Raw genomic sequence first — 18293 nt, 5'->3', positions numbered from 1 at the left:
AGGAATATACAGGGAGCAAACTCAAAAGATGATAGGTGGAGGTCCCAGCAGAGGATCCTAAGGGAAACTCAGCCAAGGGCAAGAGTCACAGGTCAACATTCATTGTATGAATAAAATATTTCATAAATCATATGACTAGGAAATTGTGCGGTACTTGCATAACTAAGCAAGAGCTGGTACTATCAGAACTGAAGCAGTAAGGAGACTGTCTATGGGATTAAACTGTAAAGTGTCAGTGACCAGTCCTACTCCACAATAACATACTGGCTCCAACGATTTCAAAGCTGATGGTACTGTTTAGCCATAAATCTGGCAAACATGCTCCATTCAGGATGAGACCAGGATACAGTAAATACTAAGTAGAGCAGCACAATATGAATACTGAGAGGTGTGGGGTAAGCACGCAGTTAATCTATTTTGACAAAAATGGGACAGCCCTGTCAGTCAATATCAAAAGTAAGTACTAAAAATACAGAGCGCAAAAAAACATTCAAGCACTTGGTACTCAAGTAAGAGTTCTAGATCAAGATGAACCAGTGTGATGACAAAGGCAAGACCCATTTTTGTGGGTGAAACCTGTAAGCCATGGGAAAGGTTCCAAGCTGAGGCCCTTCAAGTGGCTCTTTGGAGCCGGCATTCAGCCAAGGGTACATATTAGTAGCTACACTGAATGCTAAAGTCGCCATCATACAGTGTGAGTGTAACCACTCGTCAGACACTAAGCAAAATTGGTACGAAACCTCGAAAGCTCTGGTCGTAAAGGGTAAGTAAAGGTGATGACATCAACCAATGTAAATATTCCTTGTGATTGGGTCAATGACACTATATTATGAGAGAAAATCACCTTCAAGCCAAATACGGCAAAGACCCTGAGTAAATGGAGTCTCTGAGTTAGTTTCAGAAATTAAATCATCTGATAATAGAAAGATTTAAAAACTGAACAATCTGATAATGAGGTTCAGGGCCTAGGACCATATGGTGTGGCATGTCAAGAACCTGAAGTAGTTATCAGCCAGTGAAATTACAATGTATTGCAATCATTTTAGTTAAGCCAAAAGATTAGTAGAGATACTGTAAAGTAGACGACAGTTGAGCAGGTGCCTGAAATGGGGGGAGAGGGGGGAGATTGCGGGGGAGAGGGGGGAGATTGCGGGGGAGAGGGGGGAGATTGCGGGGGAGAGGGGGGAGATTGCGGGGGAGAGGGGGGAGATTGCGGGGGAGAGGGGGGAGATTGCGGGGGAGAGGGGGGAGATTGCGGGGGAGAGGGGGGAGATTGCGGGGGAGAGGGGGAGAGATTGCGGGGGGAGAGGGGAGAGATTGCGGGGGAGAGGGGAGAGAGGGGGGAGATTGGGGGGAGATTGGGGGGGAGAGGGGGGGTATCTGCCAGTCATCTGCAGGTGAAACCATCTAAGATCAGTCTTTGACATCTCACCCAAAGGTGACTGGCAGGTGCGCAGAAAAAACATCGTGGTATGAATTAGACGATGACCAACTGCAAACCAGAAACTCACTTGAACATTTAATTCTTCCAGAAAATCTTAAAATTCACATTTTAGTTGTCTCCATTCTGGCAAATTACAGTAACACACAGTGCAATTGTTTTGGATGTTCTGGTTAGTTGGGAAGGGGTCAAGAAGACCCCAGTGCAATCAGTGGGGCTGGAACAACAATCACACGTTCTGAGCCTGATAGTATGTGGGATCTGGCACATCCGGAGTAGCCCTCCCCCACAATTTCTTCCTGTTTTTAATCGATCTCTCTCCTCTCTCTAACCAATCTCTTCTAAAGAACACCTTGATTCTTGCTAGGGCTTACACCCTGGGAAAGAGGGGGGAGGCTGAAGAGGTGTAAGGAAGTTCTGGGACCTGCAATCTGTGGCTACTTCTGTTTGTGTCAGGTTGTTGGTCTGAATATTTCTGGGGGCAAAGGGTTCTCTGTGGGAGCCCTGTCACCAATACACACTGGAGGATTTACTTACTGTCTCTGGCCAGGTGCAGGGAATTCAAGTCCCCAAAGATGGTGCTGCAGAAACCATGAAAAACTTTTCTCCCCATGAACTAATTTATTTGCACGAGAACCAGAGATCACTGTAAGGAAGAGATGTAAGCAATCTCATTTTTTCCAAGCTTCAAAATGTGAGAGGTGATCAGATACCCTCCTGAAGTGTCCTGTCGCCCACTCAGCCTCAACAACATCTTAGTCCATTATGCCACTCCCAATCCCAACCCCTTGAAAAAGGGATCACCTCTCTCTGTAAGACCCACGTGCAACACTTGCCCAGTCTACCAACCAGCACTTCCTGTTCCATTCCTGTCACAAACTTATCCTACGCCATCAGAGGTTGGGCCACCAATGAAAGCAGCCATGTTGTATACCGGCTCTGCCGCAATCATTGCACAGCCTCTTATATTGGTATGATTACCAACTATATACTCATGAGGATAAAGGACCACTCAAACTGTGACCTAGAGCAAAGAGGGCCACCCTGGGGCACAACATGCAGCTATATATAACTTACTCCATTTCAATAACTGGTTCACAACCGGGGCAATCTGGGTCCTCCCCTCCACACCAGCTTTTCTGATCTGTGTAGACTGGAGTTATCCTTACAACACATTCTCCACTCCTGAAACAATTCTGGCCTCAACCTACACTCCCCACAGACTCAACTTTTCCTGCTCCTGCCCACCACCACCACCACCACCACCACCACCACCACCTTGAAATTTTCCTCCCCTCTCTCTCCTTGTGCACTGCTCTCTACCGGCACACCACCAGACTTTTCCTCTTTTCTGCTTCTCTCCTTTCCACTTCCCATTTTCCTGTACTCTCCTTCCCCACAGCCTCCCTGCAACTGTCAGCACTGTTCTTGCAGCTGTAGTTTCTGCATGCTCCACCAGGCATAGTGATTGCTCTTCCCTCACCCATACCATGCTATCCCTAACCCTTCACCACCTTGCTCCTGTTCAATACATTTCTGTTGCAGTCTAGCTGGAGTGGAAGGAGGTAGTGGTCATGTGTGCACTTTTGTGAATGTGCATTTCTCTTTCCTTAAGAAGGGTTTGGCTGAAAGCTTATATGTAACAGTCTCTTCATCATGCCTGTCTGCAACTCGACACATCATCTTTATGGTGAGTAGCAATCTATCCTTTTCATAATAATGTTTACATCCATATTAGGTGCGGCAGTCAAAATGACATGAGGAGGAATGAAGTCCTGGAATGTCGCATTATCAGGAACATCTGTGATTCTACACCATTCTTCTTCTGGAACAGCATAATTTTGAACAGCAACCAATGCCCCACAACCAGCTTTTAACAACAATTTAACACAATACATGGTGTTGCACAACTGCTGGCAGCAACATATATACGTATAGCCTGTAGAACGCTTTCTTATCACTTACTTCCCCTCAACAAATATAATGGATGCTTGGACCAGTTACTATTTACGTCACAGATATTATGCCCAGGTACAGAAGCTGTACATCATGCATAGTTCAGTGAAAGGAACACAACATTTAGATTCCTCAGTTATGGCATTTTCTAGTGATCTGCAGGGCTTCAGTTAATAATAAGCACTATTTTCCTACCTGCTGCACTGATCTTGGAACACATGAAAGATCTTGTAAAAGATTTCTGACATCATCCTGACATATCATTGTTTAGCTCATAGGTAAAAGGTAGTTTTTATGCTTCTAAAACAGTGGTTCACAACGGGTGGTCCACAGACCTCCAGGGGTCTGCGAGCTATGCCAGAGGGGTCCGCAAGATGCTATTAGAACCAAAAATATATGAAATATATTTCATATGACAACAGGTTTTTGTTTTGGCCGCTTCCTGCATGAGCAGTTTTAAACTCAATATTTATTCAATAATAAATATGTCAATGTTTTTTCTAAGTACCAAAAATAGAAAACGTATAAAAAGACTCTTTAATTTGGCTTTTTTAGGTACTTGATACTGCGATATGACGAGGTACCAATCATGCTCTATGAGGGGGGTCCTTGAGAAAATTTTGTTGGGAACCCTTGTTCTAAAACATCTGATATATTTAAATTTCCCCATTATCAGTGGAGGAAATATCTCACCTCCATCACTATTTATTTAAACATATGGCACAGTCATTCTTTCTTTTCTTTTTCCACTATGGTATTTTCTCCCTTAACAGAAGATGTTTACGCAGGAAGTAATTGTAAAAGACACCAAAATTTTCAACACCAATCCAGTGGGGAATTTTCTGAACCTTCCCTTGAATCATGCTTCTGCCTATAGTAATGCTTTTCCACTTTTAAATGTTGACGTGCAAAAGTTCTTCATTTGCATCCAGAGGAATCACAAGCTTCAGGATTCAACAATGCTTCACCGTTTTTGAGAATGCAGCATAATGAAGATTGGGCCGAGTTTACTTTATCATATCTGAAAGCTTGTGGACAATCATCAGTTTTTGTGGAACCATTAAGCTTACTACAATTCTGGGCCACAACTCCAGTAAAAGAAAACCAATAAATTCAACATTACAATGCTTTGCGTCTCATGCTTCGTAAATCAGTGTGTGACGTCAGATCATGCGACCAGGGTGGCAATTTAGGCGGGGTGGAAATTATTTCTGATTCGTTCGATGCTTCTTCCAGTACCACCACAAATAGAATTTGACCCAGATAAGTGTTGATCGAAAGAATCTATTCACCTTTGCACGACAAAATCTGTGTGTGAAACCAAAAGAAACTGGTAATTCACTTGACTGTTGTAGGAATTAGATAAAAACTGGATTTTTAATTTGTAGAATGTATCATTTATGTTTAGCCCTCAAAAGTGAGTAGGACAACATTGTTCCTATGGGACGTTGACCAGGACCAATGGCAATATTTGTTAAAAGCGGTATTTCCTCAAAAGTGGGTTCATTAATTTGGGATTTTACGGTATTTTTGAGTTAATTCAGAGTTTTACTGTACTGAGGCGTTGGTTAAGTTAGAACCGTAACAGCAGGCCTAAAATTTAAATGTATATATTCCATCCTAAGCAATTATATTTCATTATGCTACCAAATATTTATGAGGACACACTTTTCACACTCACCACAATTCAAATTCATTGACCAAGTGTGCTGCCACATGGCTCAACATCATTTCATCAAGCATCAAAGCCCACCTGCAATGATTGTAAGTTTCACCTGACTCCAAACTGTTAGCCCACATTTCACATTTTCTTAACATCTTTTTTAACTTCTTTAGTTTGAAGGTAAATATATTTCCTGTCTGAAGATTGGTATCATGTACACACTATATGACTAAAAATATCAGGAGCCCCTACGTAATGCAGGAATGACAACTAGAAGTAGGCAGACCCGTCAGCATGTTGGGAAGCGGGAAATAGTGTTCTGTCAGTAGGGAAACAGTACCGACAGAAAGGCTTGGTCAGCAAAACTCAGTGACATCAAATGTGGCCTACTCATTGGATTTTGGAGGAGTAACAAATCCATTATGGCCATTTAAACCTTTCCAAAGCTGCCCAAGTTAACTGCTGGTATCGCAACACTAGGAACAACCATAGCTAAACCAACAGCAGGTGGACTTCATGTACTGATGGACTTTGACAGTCAAGCACTGTGAAAAACAGTCATAGAAAATGCACTTCAATCACTGGAAGGAATTAGTTCCAAACTGCTACCAGCAATCCAGCTAGAACAATGATTGTGAATGAGGAGTTAAAAACCATAGGGTACAATGGTCGAGCAACTCCTCGTAAGTGGGAAATAGTCAACACAAAGTTACACTTGAGATGGTGTAACGGTGATGCCACTGGACAGTAGATGACTGAAAACTTCATTTGGAGTGGTAAATGTCACTATACACTGTGGCAATCTGATGGAAGTATTCAAGTCTGCCAAATAATTGGAGAACGTTATCCGCCATGCCAACACTGAAATATGGAGAAAGTGATGTTACAGTATGGGACTGTTTTTTGTAGAGCTGTTTCTTGTGGATAGGATGGTCTCCTCACTGCACTTACGGAAACACTAAATGTGGAAGAATACAAAGACATTTTACAGCATTGTGTAGAACATAGGATCAGTCCCAAGACGATGACTTCATCAACATAACAATTCATCCTGCCACAGCAGCATCTGTGAGGCAACTGTTTGTAGCCCGTAACATTCCTGAAATGTACTGGCCCACCCAGACATCCAACCTGAACCGAACACCTATGGAATGAGTTAGAACACTTAACTTCACTCCAGGCCCCAGCATCCGATGTAATTACCTTCTCTGGTTTCGGCTTTTTATGAAGAATAGGCTGTCATTCCTCCATCAACATTCAGACACCTCACTAAAAAGTGTCCCCAGCACATAAACATTGTAGAGGGGACCAGCATTATAAAAAGGATAGAGTGCTACGCAACATGCAGCTGACATGTTCTTGTTGAGTTGCAAACATGCACAATACAGACTGTTACACACACAGAGCTTTCCACCAAAGTCTTCTTCAGAAAAGAAAACACACACACACACACACACACACACACACACAGACAGAGAGAGAGAGAGAGAGAGAGAGAGAGAGAGAACTCTTGCTCAAATTACTACTAGCTCTGACAACTGCAGCAGGAACATGAGTCTCACATTTAACAAAAGCAGCAATCCGGAGTGGGGTGGGGTTGGGATAGGAGGGTATAGGTGGAGGGAGAGAAGAGCACTATCTCGAGGAATGCACAGAGACTAGACAGCAGCAGGACAAGGATGCCACATGCATTGCCGGGAAGACGGAATGGCGGGGGCTAGGGTGGGAGCAGGCAGGGAGCAATGGCCCTACAGACATACAAAACTGTACTACATTATTGGTTGAAGTTGGTCCACAAAGCTGCTGTGTCCAACCCAGTGCAATTGTCAGTGATCAACTACACCTGCTCAACTGTAGTATGTTACGGAGATTGGGTTAGTGATGGGACACCACTTTAGGAGGAATGGGAAGGTGAAGTTGGACAATCCCATATGGAAGCCCACTAATAAGCGTTTGGTGGAGATCAGAAATTAGCGATGTATAGTTGCTTGAAGCTCACCAGCGGGTCCTACAGTGTGGTCTCTGAAGCCGCCATTTCCGCACACACGGAGGCACGGCTTGCAAGACTCGACTGCTGACCAATTTAACTGACAACTTCTCACTTGAGCATGCTATCTTGTATGAATTAACTATACCAGCACACACAGGAGAGCTATTAGATGAGTATCCAAACTATACCCACATAGATAGGAGAACTATTACATGATTACTCAAGTGTAACAGAAGATTCTCTGCAATACTCTACTAGCTCTGGGAGAAGTTGCTATCACTGCAGAACTGCTGAAAGACCTTGGACAAAATTCCCTCAAGAGTTTGCTCATATCGTGAAACTCATGCGCTACACAAGAAAGGCGACAAAATAGATTTTCATAAATTTCAGGGAATATTCCTTCTGCAATTCAAATACAAAATTCTGTCAGCACTTCCGCTCCTAAGAATTCAAGAGCAATTATCACAAAACTGGTGAATAACAAGTTGATTTCCGCACTGGGCAAAACTGTATAGAGCAAATATTCAATTTAAAAAACATTAAAAAACAAAGTGCTCCAAGAACAAGGAATCAACCTGAAAACTTAAGTCTCGTCAACAAACTCACAGCAATACAACCTCCACAGTAAAGTTCATGGGTATCAGAACCATTTCAGATGAAAATTGGTGTTTGGTAGAGGGATGATCTCTCTCCTATCCTACTGAATCTGGTTTTGGACAAAGTCATCCAATGGTGGGAAAAAGCAACTAGCCAAAACTACTGGAAAGATATATGGCAACAGCAATTAGATAAACTCAAGAAATGCACTGAAAGAATTGGCATTCAAACATCCTTAAAAAAACTGCATCAGCTGAAACATCCTACTCAAAAACTGATCACCAAATTGGTCAAATAAAAGATGTTCATACTTCGAGCACTTGAGCAAAATCCTTGAACCTACTGGCAACAGAAAGTGACACAAAATTTGTATTCACAAACTGAAGATCTTACAGTGAAATCGGCAACAACAACAACGACAACGACAAACACAATATGTCCATACACAAAAAAAAAAAAAAAATCAGGAATTTTAACAGTTATCGAGCCTAAAGTCTAGTACATTGGCATAGCACACTCCACAGAAAAGGTTACCTGGAAGACATCCAAAAGCAGAACTCTAAATTCTAAGAAATATATTCAGCACAAAAGAAAAGATGGACACAGACTACAATCCTGGGGGGGGGGACAACTATTAAATTTTGTGGCAGATATATGAAAGGGAAGATTATTTGAGCATATCCCCCCCCCCCACACACACACACACACAGTTGCAACACATGTAAAACATGTCAAAACCATACTCTGGATCAGGCAGGTCAAAAAGGATTTAGAAAAGGCTCAGTAAGTCCAGCAGACTATATCCAGTTATGAGTGCCCGCGGTGGCTCAGATGGATAGAGCATCTGCCATGTAAGCAGAAGGTCCCGGGTTCGAGTCCCGGTCGGGGCACACATTTTCAACATGTCCCCAATGAAGTATATCAACGCCTGCTTGCAGCTAGGGTGTCCATTTAATTATCATTTCACTTTCAACAGAAGCTTATACAGACAAAAAATTAGTATATGTGGAAGTACTGCCAGAGAATGAAGTCACCACCACACCAGTGACAACGAATTGAAGGCATAAAAAGAATGCACAGGGGAAAAAAATTAGAGCTGCTTGGAAACTGAAGTTTGAAACAATACTGTTACATGATGTGACAGTGTCCAACCACACCTAATAATAATAATAATAATAATAATTGAAGCAATGGAAAGTTATCATGGAACAATAATACAAAGAGGACAAATTGAGAGGCACTGAGTATTTAGACCAGTACAATGAAACAGACTCTTCTAATATTACAGCTTTCTGAAAAAAATCATTCTCCTGCAGTAGAACACACATTCACACAACCCACACACTCAAGGTCAATGTTACAGGACATTATTAAACACTGTCATTCCAACACACAACTAACTATAAACCTAAAACATCATTCCTGGTAATCATGATCAACTATATCCTCACTCATAACTGCCTTTCATCTGAAGGCATCACCTACAAGCAAATCCATGATACAGTAATGGGCACCCAAGTCACTGTCCTATGCTGACCAATTCATGGGACGTCCAGAAGAATCCTTTCTAACCATTCAGGTCCCCGAAACCCTCTCACGTGGCTCAAATAGACTGATGACAAGATAAGACTCTCTCCACATTCTTTCACAACCTGAAACACCTTCTGCCCTATTTCTTCATCTGGTTCTCAGCCCAAGAAACTACCTTCCTCTATGTGAATCTTGAGTTTCTCCCGGCGTATTTGATAATCAAAATACCCACGGGTGTGCTGCCGGTCTATAGTGCCCAACGGGCACTATAGACCGGCAGCACACCCGTGGATATTTTGATTACCTTCCTCTATGTCTATCACCTCATGGCAATATCAGTACCTCTGTCCACATGAAACTTACCAATTGCCAACAATATCTCCAATTCCACAAAGTGCTTACATCACTGGTGTGGGGACTGTGTGGAAAAATAGTGTAAAGTACAAAGAATAGTATGTGTGTGTCATTGTATGTACCTTATACTAGCTAATAACAAACAGGGGCAAAGACTTTCTGATATGCTCTCATACTTTGGGCACTGAACCTCAGTTAGAAAATAAATGTATAAAAGGAGTACTTGTCAGTGACCAGTTCACAGTGGTGCCGACATGTTTCGTTAGTAACTGTTTGAATTTTGTCTGCAAATACCCTGGCGAAGTTATTGGTCTGGCAATTTGAATGGAATACCTGTAACAACAATTTTAAAAATCCACAAAAAAAAACTCTTTTGTAGATCATGGTGACACTTGATTAGTGTTATTGCAGATATACCAATATAAAAAATGTTTCACTGCCATCAGTGGTAGAAGACTTCGTAAATCAAGATACATAATCAATTTTTAACTGCCGTATTTCAACAACAGTATGTTTGCAACAATTTTCAGTTAATGAAATATTGAGATGTTATTATATACTGTTTTATATCATTTTGAAAAGCTTTGATCTGTTGTCAAGATTCAAGCAGTAACTTACTCTGAATATCCCTTGTTGTTGGCCTTTTGGGCTGTAGAGCGCTTTGGTCTACTGTCAGGAACAGGCGCTCCAGAGCTTTTGGGTTCTAACAAAAATGTTAAAATTCTCTCTACAAGCTCATCGCGTTTTCCTTTTTTCTCAACATCTAAAATACAACAAATTGTTTTCAAGACACTCACTTCCATCCTGAAAAACAATAAATGTGGTTTTGAGAAAGAAGTATGCATATTTCTGAAAACATCAGCACAAACAAACAAGAATAAGATTTTTTTATATTACTTTTGCAAAGACAGCTTTTTAATACAAGCTAACTTACTTGCTCAGTATATGTTTCTTCTTTTCATACTGATCTGACCCTTTGTCAAAGTCAAACCCACAGAATTTCCGTATGTTGTTTCTCACAAGAGTGACCTTCCCAACTCTGTTGAACAGTACTCTGTGAAGCGGCTTTAGAGCATCAGCCTTGAATTTCTGTTTGACAAAAACATATCACTGAATTGGAAAGCTGTTGTTATAATTCACAGACTAAGCAAAAGAATGCATTATTCATTTTTTTGGAATTAAATGTTTGCATTTTAAGACACTTTCTTTTATAGTGGATGATTACATTTTAATTCTCAGAATATTAATGACTGACCTACAACAAGGAAATAATTTTGTTTTATTATTAAGTATTATCAAAACATTTTAAGTACCAAAACTACACTAATTCATTGTCTGACAATGTGAGTACTCAGCAACTTCCAACAAAATCATAATTTCAAACCCTTTCTTAATTTTTTGTTGCTTACACACTTAATGTCTAAACTTCTTTAATGGATTAATGCCTAACTATCTGTTTACATTTGTTTTGTATTGCGTATTACAACTTTTCAACTTTCATCCCTTGCTAAACTAGTTATCTGTGTTCAACTTTATATGTAGGCATCGACTTTCAAATTACTAAAACTAAAACCAGGACCCCCACCATGTGTGATACATGCCAACGTTATTTTTTTATTTCCACAGGTTACCTTTCTCACCCACAATTATAACAAGCAAAAATCGCAGCAGGTACACAAGCATGTCTTTTCACATCAATAAAGTAACTAGGCCTACGTGTACAAAATTATCAAAATTATATCAACAAAAATAACCCATTTTTGAAAGTATAATGTAACTGTATGGATAAAAAATTTACTCACCAAGTGTCAGCAGGGGGACACACATATAAAAGGCATTACATACGCAAGCTTTTTGAAGCCAGTGGGTGCTCCTTCTGGCAGGAAGGAGGAAGGGGAAGGGTGAGAGGTGAAGGAAAAGGACAGGTAAGGTTTAGGGAAAGGGGTGGAGTTAGGAAAAGTCACCCAGATCACTAGGTCCACACTAACTTATGGGATCAGAAGGAAAGACTGATTGTTGGGGATTGGACTGGGAGAGATTAAGCTCTCAGGTTTCAAATCTCATCCAGTGCAGTCCCCAACAATTGGTCTTACATTCTCATCGAGACCTGAAAGTCTCCCACGACCGAGCATTCTGGGCGACTTTCCTGAAACTCACCTGTCCTTTTCCTTCACCCCTCTTCGTTCCCCTTCAATCCTCCTGCCACAAGAAGCCACTGGCTCTGAAAGCTTGCATACATAATACCTCTTATGTTCAGGTTCTCCTGCCACCTCTTGGTGAGCATATTTTTAACAGTAGAACAAAAACAATGTACTTGTTATTAAACCTTAATGGAATTTCTACCAAGCAGTAAAAGAAGAATCCATAAATACAATTTTTATCTATACAATTAATTTATATTTTCAAGAACTGATTATTTTCATTGATATATTAGTCCTTGTGGCCATCATTCCTTCTTACAGAACCCTCATCACAATTTGCTGTCTGTCTTGTTCAAACTGTCATCTGTTTCCTATGTTATGTGCTAGTCCACTCTTATTTGTACCACCTAGATTAACCAATAATTTGCCCTAAATCTTTTCTAGTACTGATTTTTGCTCACACAGATGGGTCCACTATTATTTACAAATTTGCCGATAACAATTTGTCTCTAGTTCACTATATTGCAGGGCCGTCTCCCAGTCACTTTTCATTAATTTATTTGCAGATTTGACAGCTATTTTCTCTCTCACTCTCCACTTATTTATACTTAATTCTTTCACTTTTTGCGTGTTTGTTTTTCGACAAACCGCTCTGATTCACCACTATCCCCTACAATACTCTACTTGCCGAACACAGTGGTATAAACTTTCTCCGATGTCTACTTCTTTCTGTCCATCCAGTTCTTAAAATTCTCTCTTTTTCACAACATTCTTTATCAATTTTTTTCCTGTATCTTACAGGCCACTTTCCTGGTGAGAAAATTTTCACCCACTCACTACTTTCTTCATAACCCTTGTCTTACGATTTTCATACATACTTTCTCATTTTTTCTGACCCTTTTCCTTTCTTCCATTTTTCTATCTTGTTCCACCTTCTGCTTCTCTTTTTTGCCATTATCAACAATAAAATTTTACTTATAATGACAATACAACTTTTAATCTTCAAGTGGGCGTACCTATGTATAAAGTGCATCAACCACAAAACAGTGAGTGAGGTGGCGCTCACATTCGGGAGGACGAAGGTTCAACCCCCCCCCCTCCAGCCATTCTCATTTAGGTTTTCCGTTATCTCCCTAAACTGCTTCAGGCAAATACCAGGATGGTTCCTTTGTAAGGGCAACACAGTAATATAACGAAAAGTTTATTTTATGATTAGTGACTTAGCTCATTTACTAATATGAGAGAAGGAAAGTTGCTACTCACAATATAGCGGAGATGCTGAACCGCAATAGGCACAATAAAAAGATTCACACAATCATAGCTTTCGGCCATTAAGGCCGTTGTTAGCTGTAGACACACACCCACACTCAAGAGCAACTTGCACACATATCTGCAGTCTCAGAGAGCTGAAACCACCCACCCACCCACCCACCCACACACACACACACACACACACACACACACACACACACACACACACACACACTATATGGTGAGAAGCAACTTTCCTTCTATCATATTGTTACATTTCATCCTGGAATTTCCATTGTTTGATTAGCTCATATACTGTAATTTTATTTTATTGCTAGTGAGTCTGCTCATACATTTTTACTTTTGATAACAGACTGCTTCTCTTCACATGCGTACGAAGTACATTATGCGCAGACTCTTTATGAAAAATGGCGCACCTCTAAGGATTAAGTATCAGTTTAAATTCATGAGTTTTGGACTGTTTAGTAAAATGTAAATTATGGGGCACCTCAGCTGAAAATGTTCCCACTAGTTGCAGAAAGCCCGCTAGTAGTCACAGAAACCAATTTCTAACACCCAACCCTCTGGATGTCAGACACTCAGATTGGCATCAAACATTGTGTGTCGATAAGAGTATCAACCAAAACTTCGATTCAGATCACACTATGTGCTGTCATCCAGCAGAATGGGCGCATTAATTAAAAGCAACACCAGACTTACGGAGCTCATCAAAACATAACTCCGAGTAACTAACACATTGCTTCCATGGGGAAGTTGGCAGGGCATTAGATACTCAAACCATGGGAACTGGATTCAAATCTCAATAATGACAAATTTTTTTTACTGTGTTACGTCTGAAAGTGTCAATATGGGAAAACTTGTTTGACATGTAACAGGGCCATTTGCAGTTTAGAGCAATGTTCTCTTGGCAGCCTGCTTTCGTTTCATATCTTTAACAGTAGTAAACCTATGGAGTATATGTGTAGTTTCATACAATGTACAATCAGAACAGAAAAATAAAGAAACAATTGCACTATATGTGCGGAAGTAGTAGTAATAGTAAACAATGAACAAACTAATAAGATCAATAATGAGTATGTAATGTTCAGTTAAAGCGAAAACAGATTTCCAAAAGAACATAGCTACAGACTGAAAAGACCTTTTACATGTCAGGAAAATTTTCTCCCTTGCTTAAATAGGTAAAAAGAATTGTCACCAGTGGGGTTAGAACATGGGAACAGTAGTACGATGACCGAAAGCTCTACCTTCTCACCCACACAAGATCTACGATTCAGCTACTCACATATACGCTTTCCTGTGCTCCATAGCTCTGGTGATACTTTTAATTCCCATTTACACATTCTACTGGACGACAGCAAGTAGTAAAAACAAGATCGGCGTTTTGGTTCATAATCTATTGGCATACAACAATTGGTACCAATCGGAATGTCTGACATCTGAAGGTTTGGATGTAAGAAGCATTGTCAGAATAACATCGATATTCCTAATTGGTGGTCTCTTCACTGGAAAAAGAAAAAAGACAAATGGTGTTAAGCTAGACTACATAGGAAATAAAGTGAAGTGACTGACAGCTAGGTGTTAACAGGAGAGTTACACCAACAAACCAACCACAAAATGAGCTTAGCTGCTCTTTCTGCACAATCCACTGTTGTCATTGTTATTACAATCAGCTGCAGACAAATTGTCTCGTTACTTTACTGTTGTGGTTTTTATATGTCGTGTGGCTTATTTCTCTGTGCTGGTTCATTACACCACACAACAGAATGCCTGATAAAGCTGATGGCAGAAAAGCACATAAGTCATCAGCCTTTGCCATCCTACAAAGAAAATTCAGTAATCCAAGTTGATGGGCAATGAATTGCACACAGAACTGCAACAGCTATCGCTGCTGCAACTGATAACATTTCCACCTTTTGTGCCCAACTGTCAATCATGTTTCCCTTTTCCTTATGGGTAGTGCAGAAGAATCATACCTTACCCTAACTAATTCAAGATTTAGGCAAGTCGTGAGCAGAACACAAATGTACCCAAAGTTTGCCTCTAATTCTGCGTGTACTTTTAGCCTAAATTCTCAGTAAAAGTATGAAATACCAATTATCAAAAAGATAACACATAGGAATAAATTAATGAAGGGTTTCAATTAAGTAACACAAACCTTGAGAAACGCCTCAGTTCTTGGTATTTCACCCAGGGGGGTTCCTTTGCCTTTTGGTATTTCAATTGCCTTCGTTTCTTTCGGCTCATTGAATTCTTCTGTGAATCTTTCCACCTTCTTCCTCTCTCTTGCACCTGATATTTCCAAGGGTTGATCCAGCAATGGAACTACAAAACAGATTACATTTCACCAAATAATACAGGGAAGGAGCTTGTACAAAGGATTCTGCACTATAAATACACTTCACTGCACAATAGTTCCATTAACACATTCTGTATTAATACCTTTTTCATCCCCCGACTTGTCGTTTTCTCCGTCAACATCCTCGTCATCCTCACCATCATCCTCTTCTTCTTCTTCTTCTTCACTTTCTTCTTTTTTCTTTACATCTTTTAATTTTGCCGCTCTCTTCTTCGGAGTTTCTGGTTTCTCTTTCGAGTCTTCTGAAACTTTTACTTCATTAGTATCTACCTTTTCTTCACTTTTCACACTCACATCATCCTGCAAATAAAGATGCAGAATGAACAGTCAGCAAAGCACAGTGATCACTCAAGCAAACAGAATGAAAAAATTCTAAGACTATAAGGGGGCTCTCGATTTTTGAGGATAAGATATATCTATTCCAATCATACAACATAACAGGGGTATGGTAGTATCTAGAACAAGCACAGAAGTTACGGCGTACATACACACATCCCTGCAAAATTCCTGGTTAAACATACGTACAATGACAGGGTGCGCAGCACGGAAAAACTATTACGCAACACAAAGATTTAACACAATTTCAACTCTATTTCGACAGAAAAGCCCAGTTCTACTGAATGTTCACTGCACAGAAGCCGCGTAAACCGGAGACGACTCACCACACTTAAAGCCTGAGACCGTACTCTAACCTTAAACAGTACATAGAAACTGAAGCTACTTCAATTCAAATGTTCTTAACATGCAGTAAAGGAAATTGAGTTCCTACATTACAATGGAAACATATACAACGCAGAGAAGGTTATCTTAACACAGGAAATCACTTCCCGCGTTTTTGGATATAAACAATCCGTCCCCGCCTACGCCATATTAACAGGAACGAACTTTCAGCTCAAAATTAAACATCAAGCACTTCAAGCAGAGTGTAAGCTTATAGTTATACAGTGTAATTAATTATGCGTTTGCAATACCTATACAATCATATTTATCATGCAACTGTGACATACCTTCATATCCTCCGTTTTCGCGTTTTCTTTCTCGGCCGACATTTTCCAGCACACGCCGCTTTGCAATATGGCGGGCATCCGTTGTCTACACACCGGACGCCAATCAAATCAAAGTATTCCTTTTCCCGCCGAAACTGGCAATTGGTTATGAAGAAAGAAAGACAGAGACCTAAGAACAGGTACAAATTTATGGGCTACGTAAACATGAAGGTTAACAGGGAGTTAAAGAAATCACTAATACAGCCTGCTAATATAAGATACTCTATTTACTGTTCTAGTTCAACGCGCATTAATTGTCAAGTTTAATGAATAACATGTGATTAAATTTTGAGTACCATAAAGATTGTCAACTACACGTGAATAAATCTACTTTAGTTTAGGTCTACAACAGTTTGAAAAAAGTTCCCACATTACTCGGAGATAGTTTTTCATATAATTAGTTATCTAGAGAAATCCACTTATAAACCACAACAACTGAGTACAAGCATAAACTGAGCAAATGAGGGCTATGTTTTTTAAAAAATAATAAATATTTAAACAAGATAAAGGATAGGAGGACAAACTAGACTCAAAAAATTGAGAAAAAGAATTATTCTGGTACAACGCACGTCAACGACGTGGTTTCTAAACGTGAAACTAGATCGTGGATGGGACTAATACCTCGTCAGGGACGTCAGCTGGAATTTGAGCTGCACCTTGAAAGCAAATTTTTCGTGAACTAGATGAGCTAGTTGCCGTACATTTGAGTTATCTTTGTTAACAATCGACGAATTAATGGATATTGTCTGCAACATTGATGTATACACTGTAGTGACACAAATATCCACAAACTGACAAAAGCAACTGACATCTAATCATAGACAAATTTGAAAAACTAGATTACATAAGAATAACGGACTGAAACATCTTTCTGAGGACAACTATTAAACAACAGCTCTGTTTTGTTTGCGTATAGACTACTCTGCCGAGAACGCAATACCTTATGTGTACTCACGAAATCGTTTCTAGTGAAACAAAACAATAAAAAAAAATTAGCCCCTTAAAATTTTCTGTGATCTTGTCATGGCCATTGTGTTTCATAAAGTTCTCCTAGGAAAACTAAAATAGTATCGCATTAAACGTCTTATTCTTGCCTGGGAAAGACATATCTTAACAACAGAAAACAGAGGGTCACCTCAGGAAATGAAACTACAGAAATAAGATTAAATTGAGACAGGAGGAACGTTAAATATGGTGCACCACAAGATTCTGTGTTTAGCCCACTCCTCACGTGCTCTATAAAATGACACTGAAGCACTCTTCAAAAACTGTATAGTTTGTTGGGGATACACATATTAATTTGGCCACCACAGCCTGGAGAACAATAGAACAGACTAACAAATGGTTCACAATCAAACTCTTAATGCTACAAAAAACCATATTAGGCAATTAAAAAAAAGTCTTACAGTGCCAGAAATAAATATCAATGGATGTACATTGGATGGGCTACATGTGTGAAGATCGTAGACACCCATGTCGATAGTGAACTGTGGTTGCACTGCATTATGGATCACTTAACTGAAGATCTCAGTTCTGCTTGCTTGGCAACAGAAATTCCTCTCACTGTGTGTACGTTACAGCTAAGATGAAGAATGCATTTATTCAGCCAGACTTTTCCTCAGGAATGTTGTGTAAAGTTGATAACCAATCATCTGCCAGAAACCACCACAGGAATACAGAAATACTTATATATACATCCCAATACATAGGCTATACTTCCTAACGGTATTTGTGGTCAGTAAGAAGAGTGTTTTCAGGATGAACTCAACAATTCACAGCCACAATAAAAGAAGTAAAAATAATTTCCATTCAGACTACACAGTCCCCTCTAGGTTTCAGAATAAGTTTCACATCTAGTACAAAAACGGATTGCCAGCAAACATAAGACTGGAAATTGAAGTTTTTCAATTTGTTAAATTTGCCATGATACTCTGACTCAGGAACGTA

The 18293-nt window shown here is 40.0% G+C and overlaps 1 protein-coding gene and 1 non-coding gene across 2 annotated transcripts in view; one reads left to right on the top strand and one right to left on the bottom strand.

The window, feature by feature from the left end:
• Positions 1 to 16457, bottom strand: part of LOC126091848 (protein DEK-like) — a 34855-nt gene extending 18398 nt beyond the window's left edge. The window contains exons 1-5 of the mRNA XM_049907108.1: positions 16308 to 16457; positions 15384 to 15600; positions 15100 to 15266; positions 10466 to 10620; positions 10150 to 10335 (exon numbers count right to left, since the gene is read on the bottom strand). Of these exons, the coding sequence (XP_049763065.1) occupies positions 10150 to 10335; positions 10466 to 10620; positions 15100 to 15266; positions 15384 to 15600; positions 16308 to 16385 (803 nt within the window). The 5' untranslated portion in view covers positions 16386 to 16457. The remainder of the gene's footprint in view (positions 1 to 10149; positions 10336 to 10465; positions 10621 to 15099; positions 15267 to 15383; positions 15601 to 16307) is intronic.
• On the top strand, positions 8463 to 8537 carry Trnat-ugu (transfer RNA threonine (anticodon UGU)). Its single transcript has one exon. It is a non-coding gene; the product is annotated as a tRNA-Thr (tRNA).
• Positions 16458 to 18293: the final 1836 nt, after the last annotated feature.

The sequence above is a fragment of the Schistocerca cancellata genome, chromosome 7, assembly GCF_023864275.1.
Source record: "Schistocerca cancellata isolate TAMUIC-IGC-003103 chromosome 7, iqSchCanc2.1, whole genome shotgun sequence".
Classification (NCBI taxonomy): domain Eukaryota; kingdom Metazoa; phylum Arthropoda; class Insecta; order Orthoptera; family Acrididae; genus Schistocerca; species Schistocerca cancellata.
This window is presented reverse-complemented; position numbering and strand designations above follow the sequence as displayed.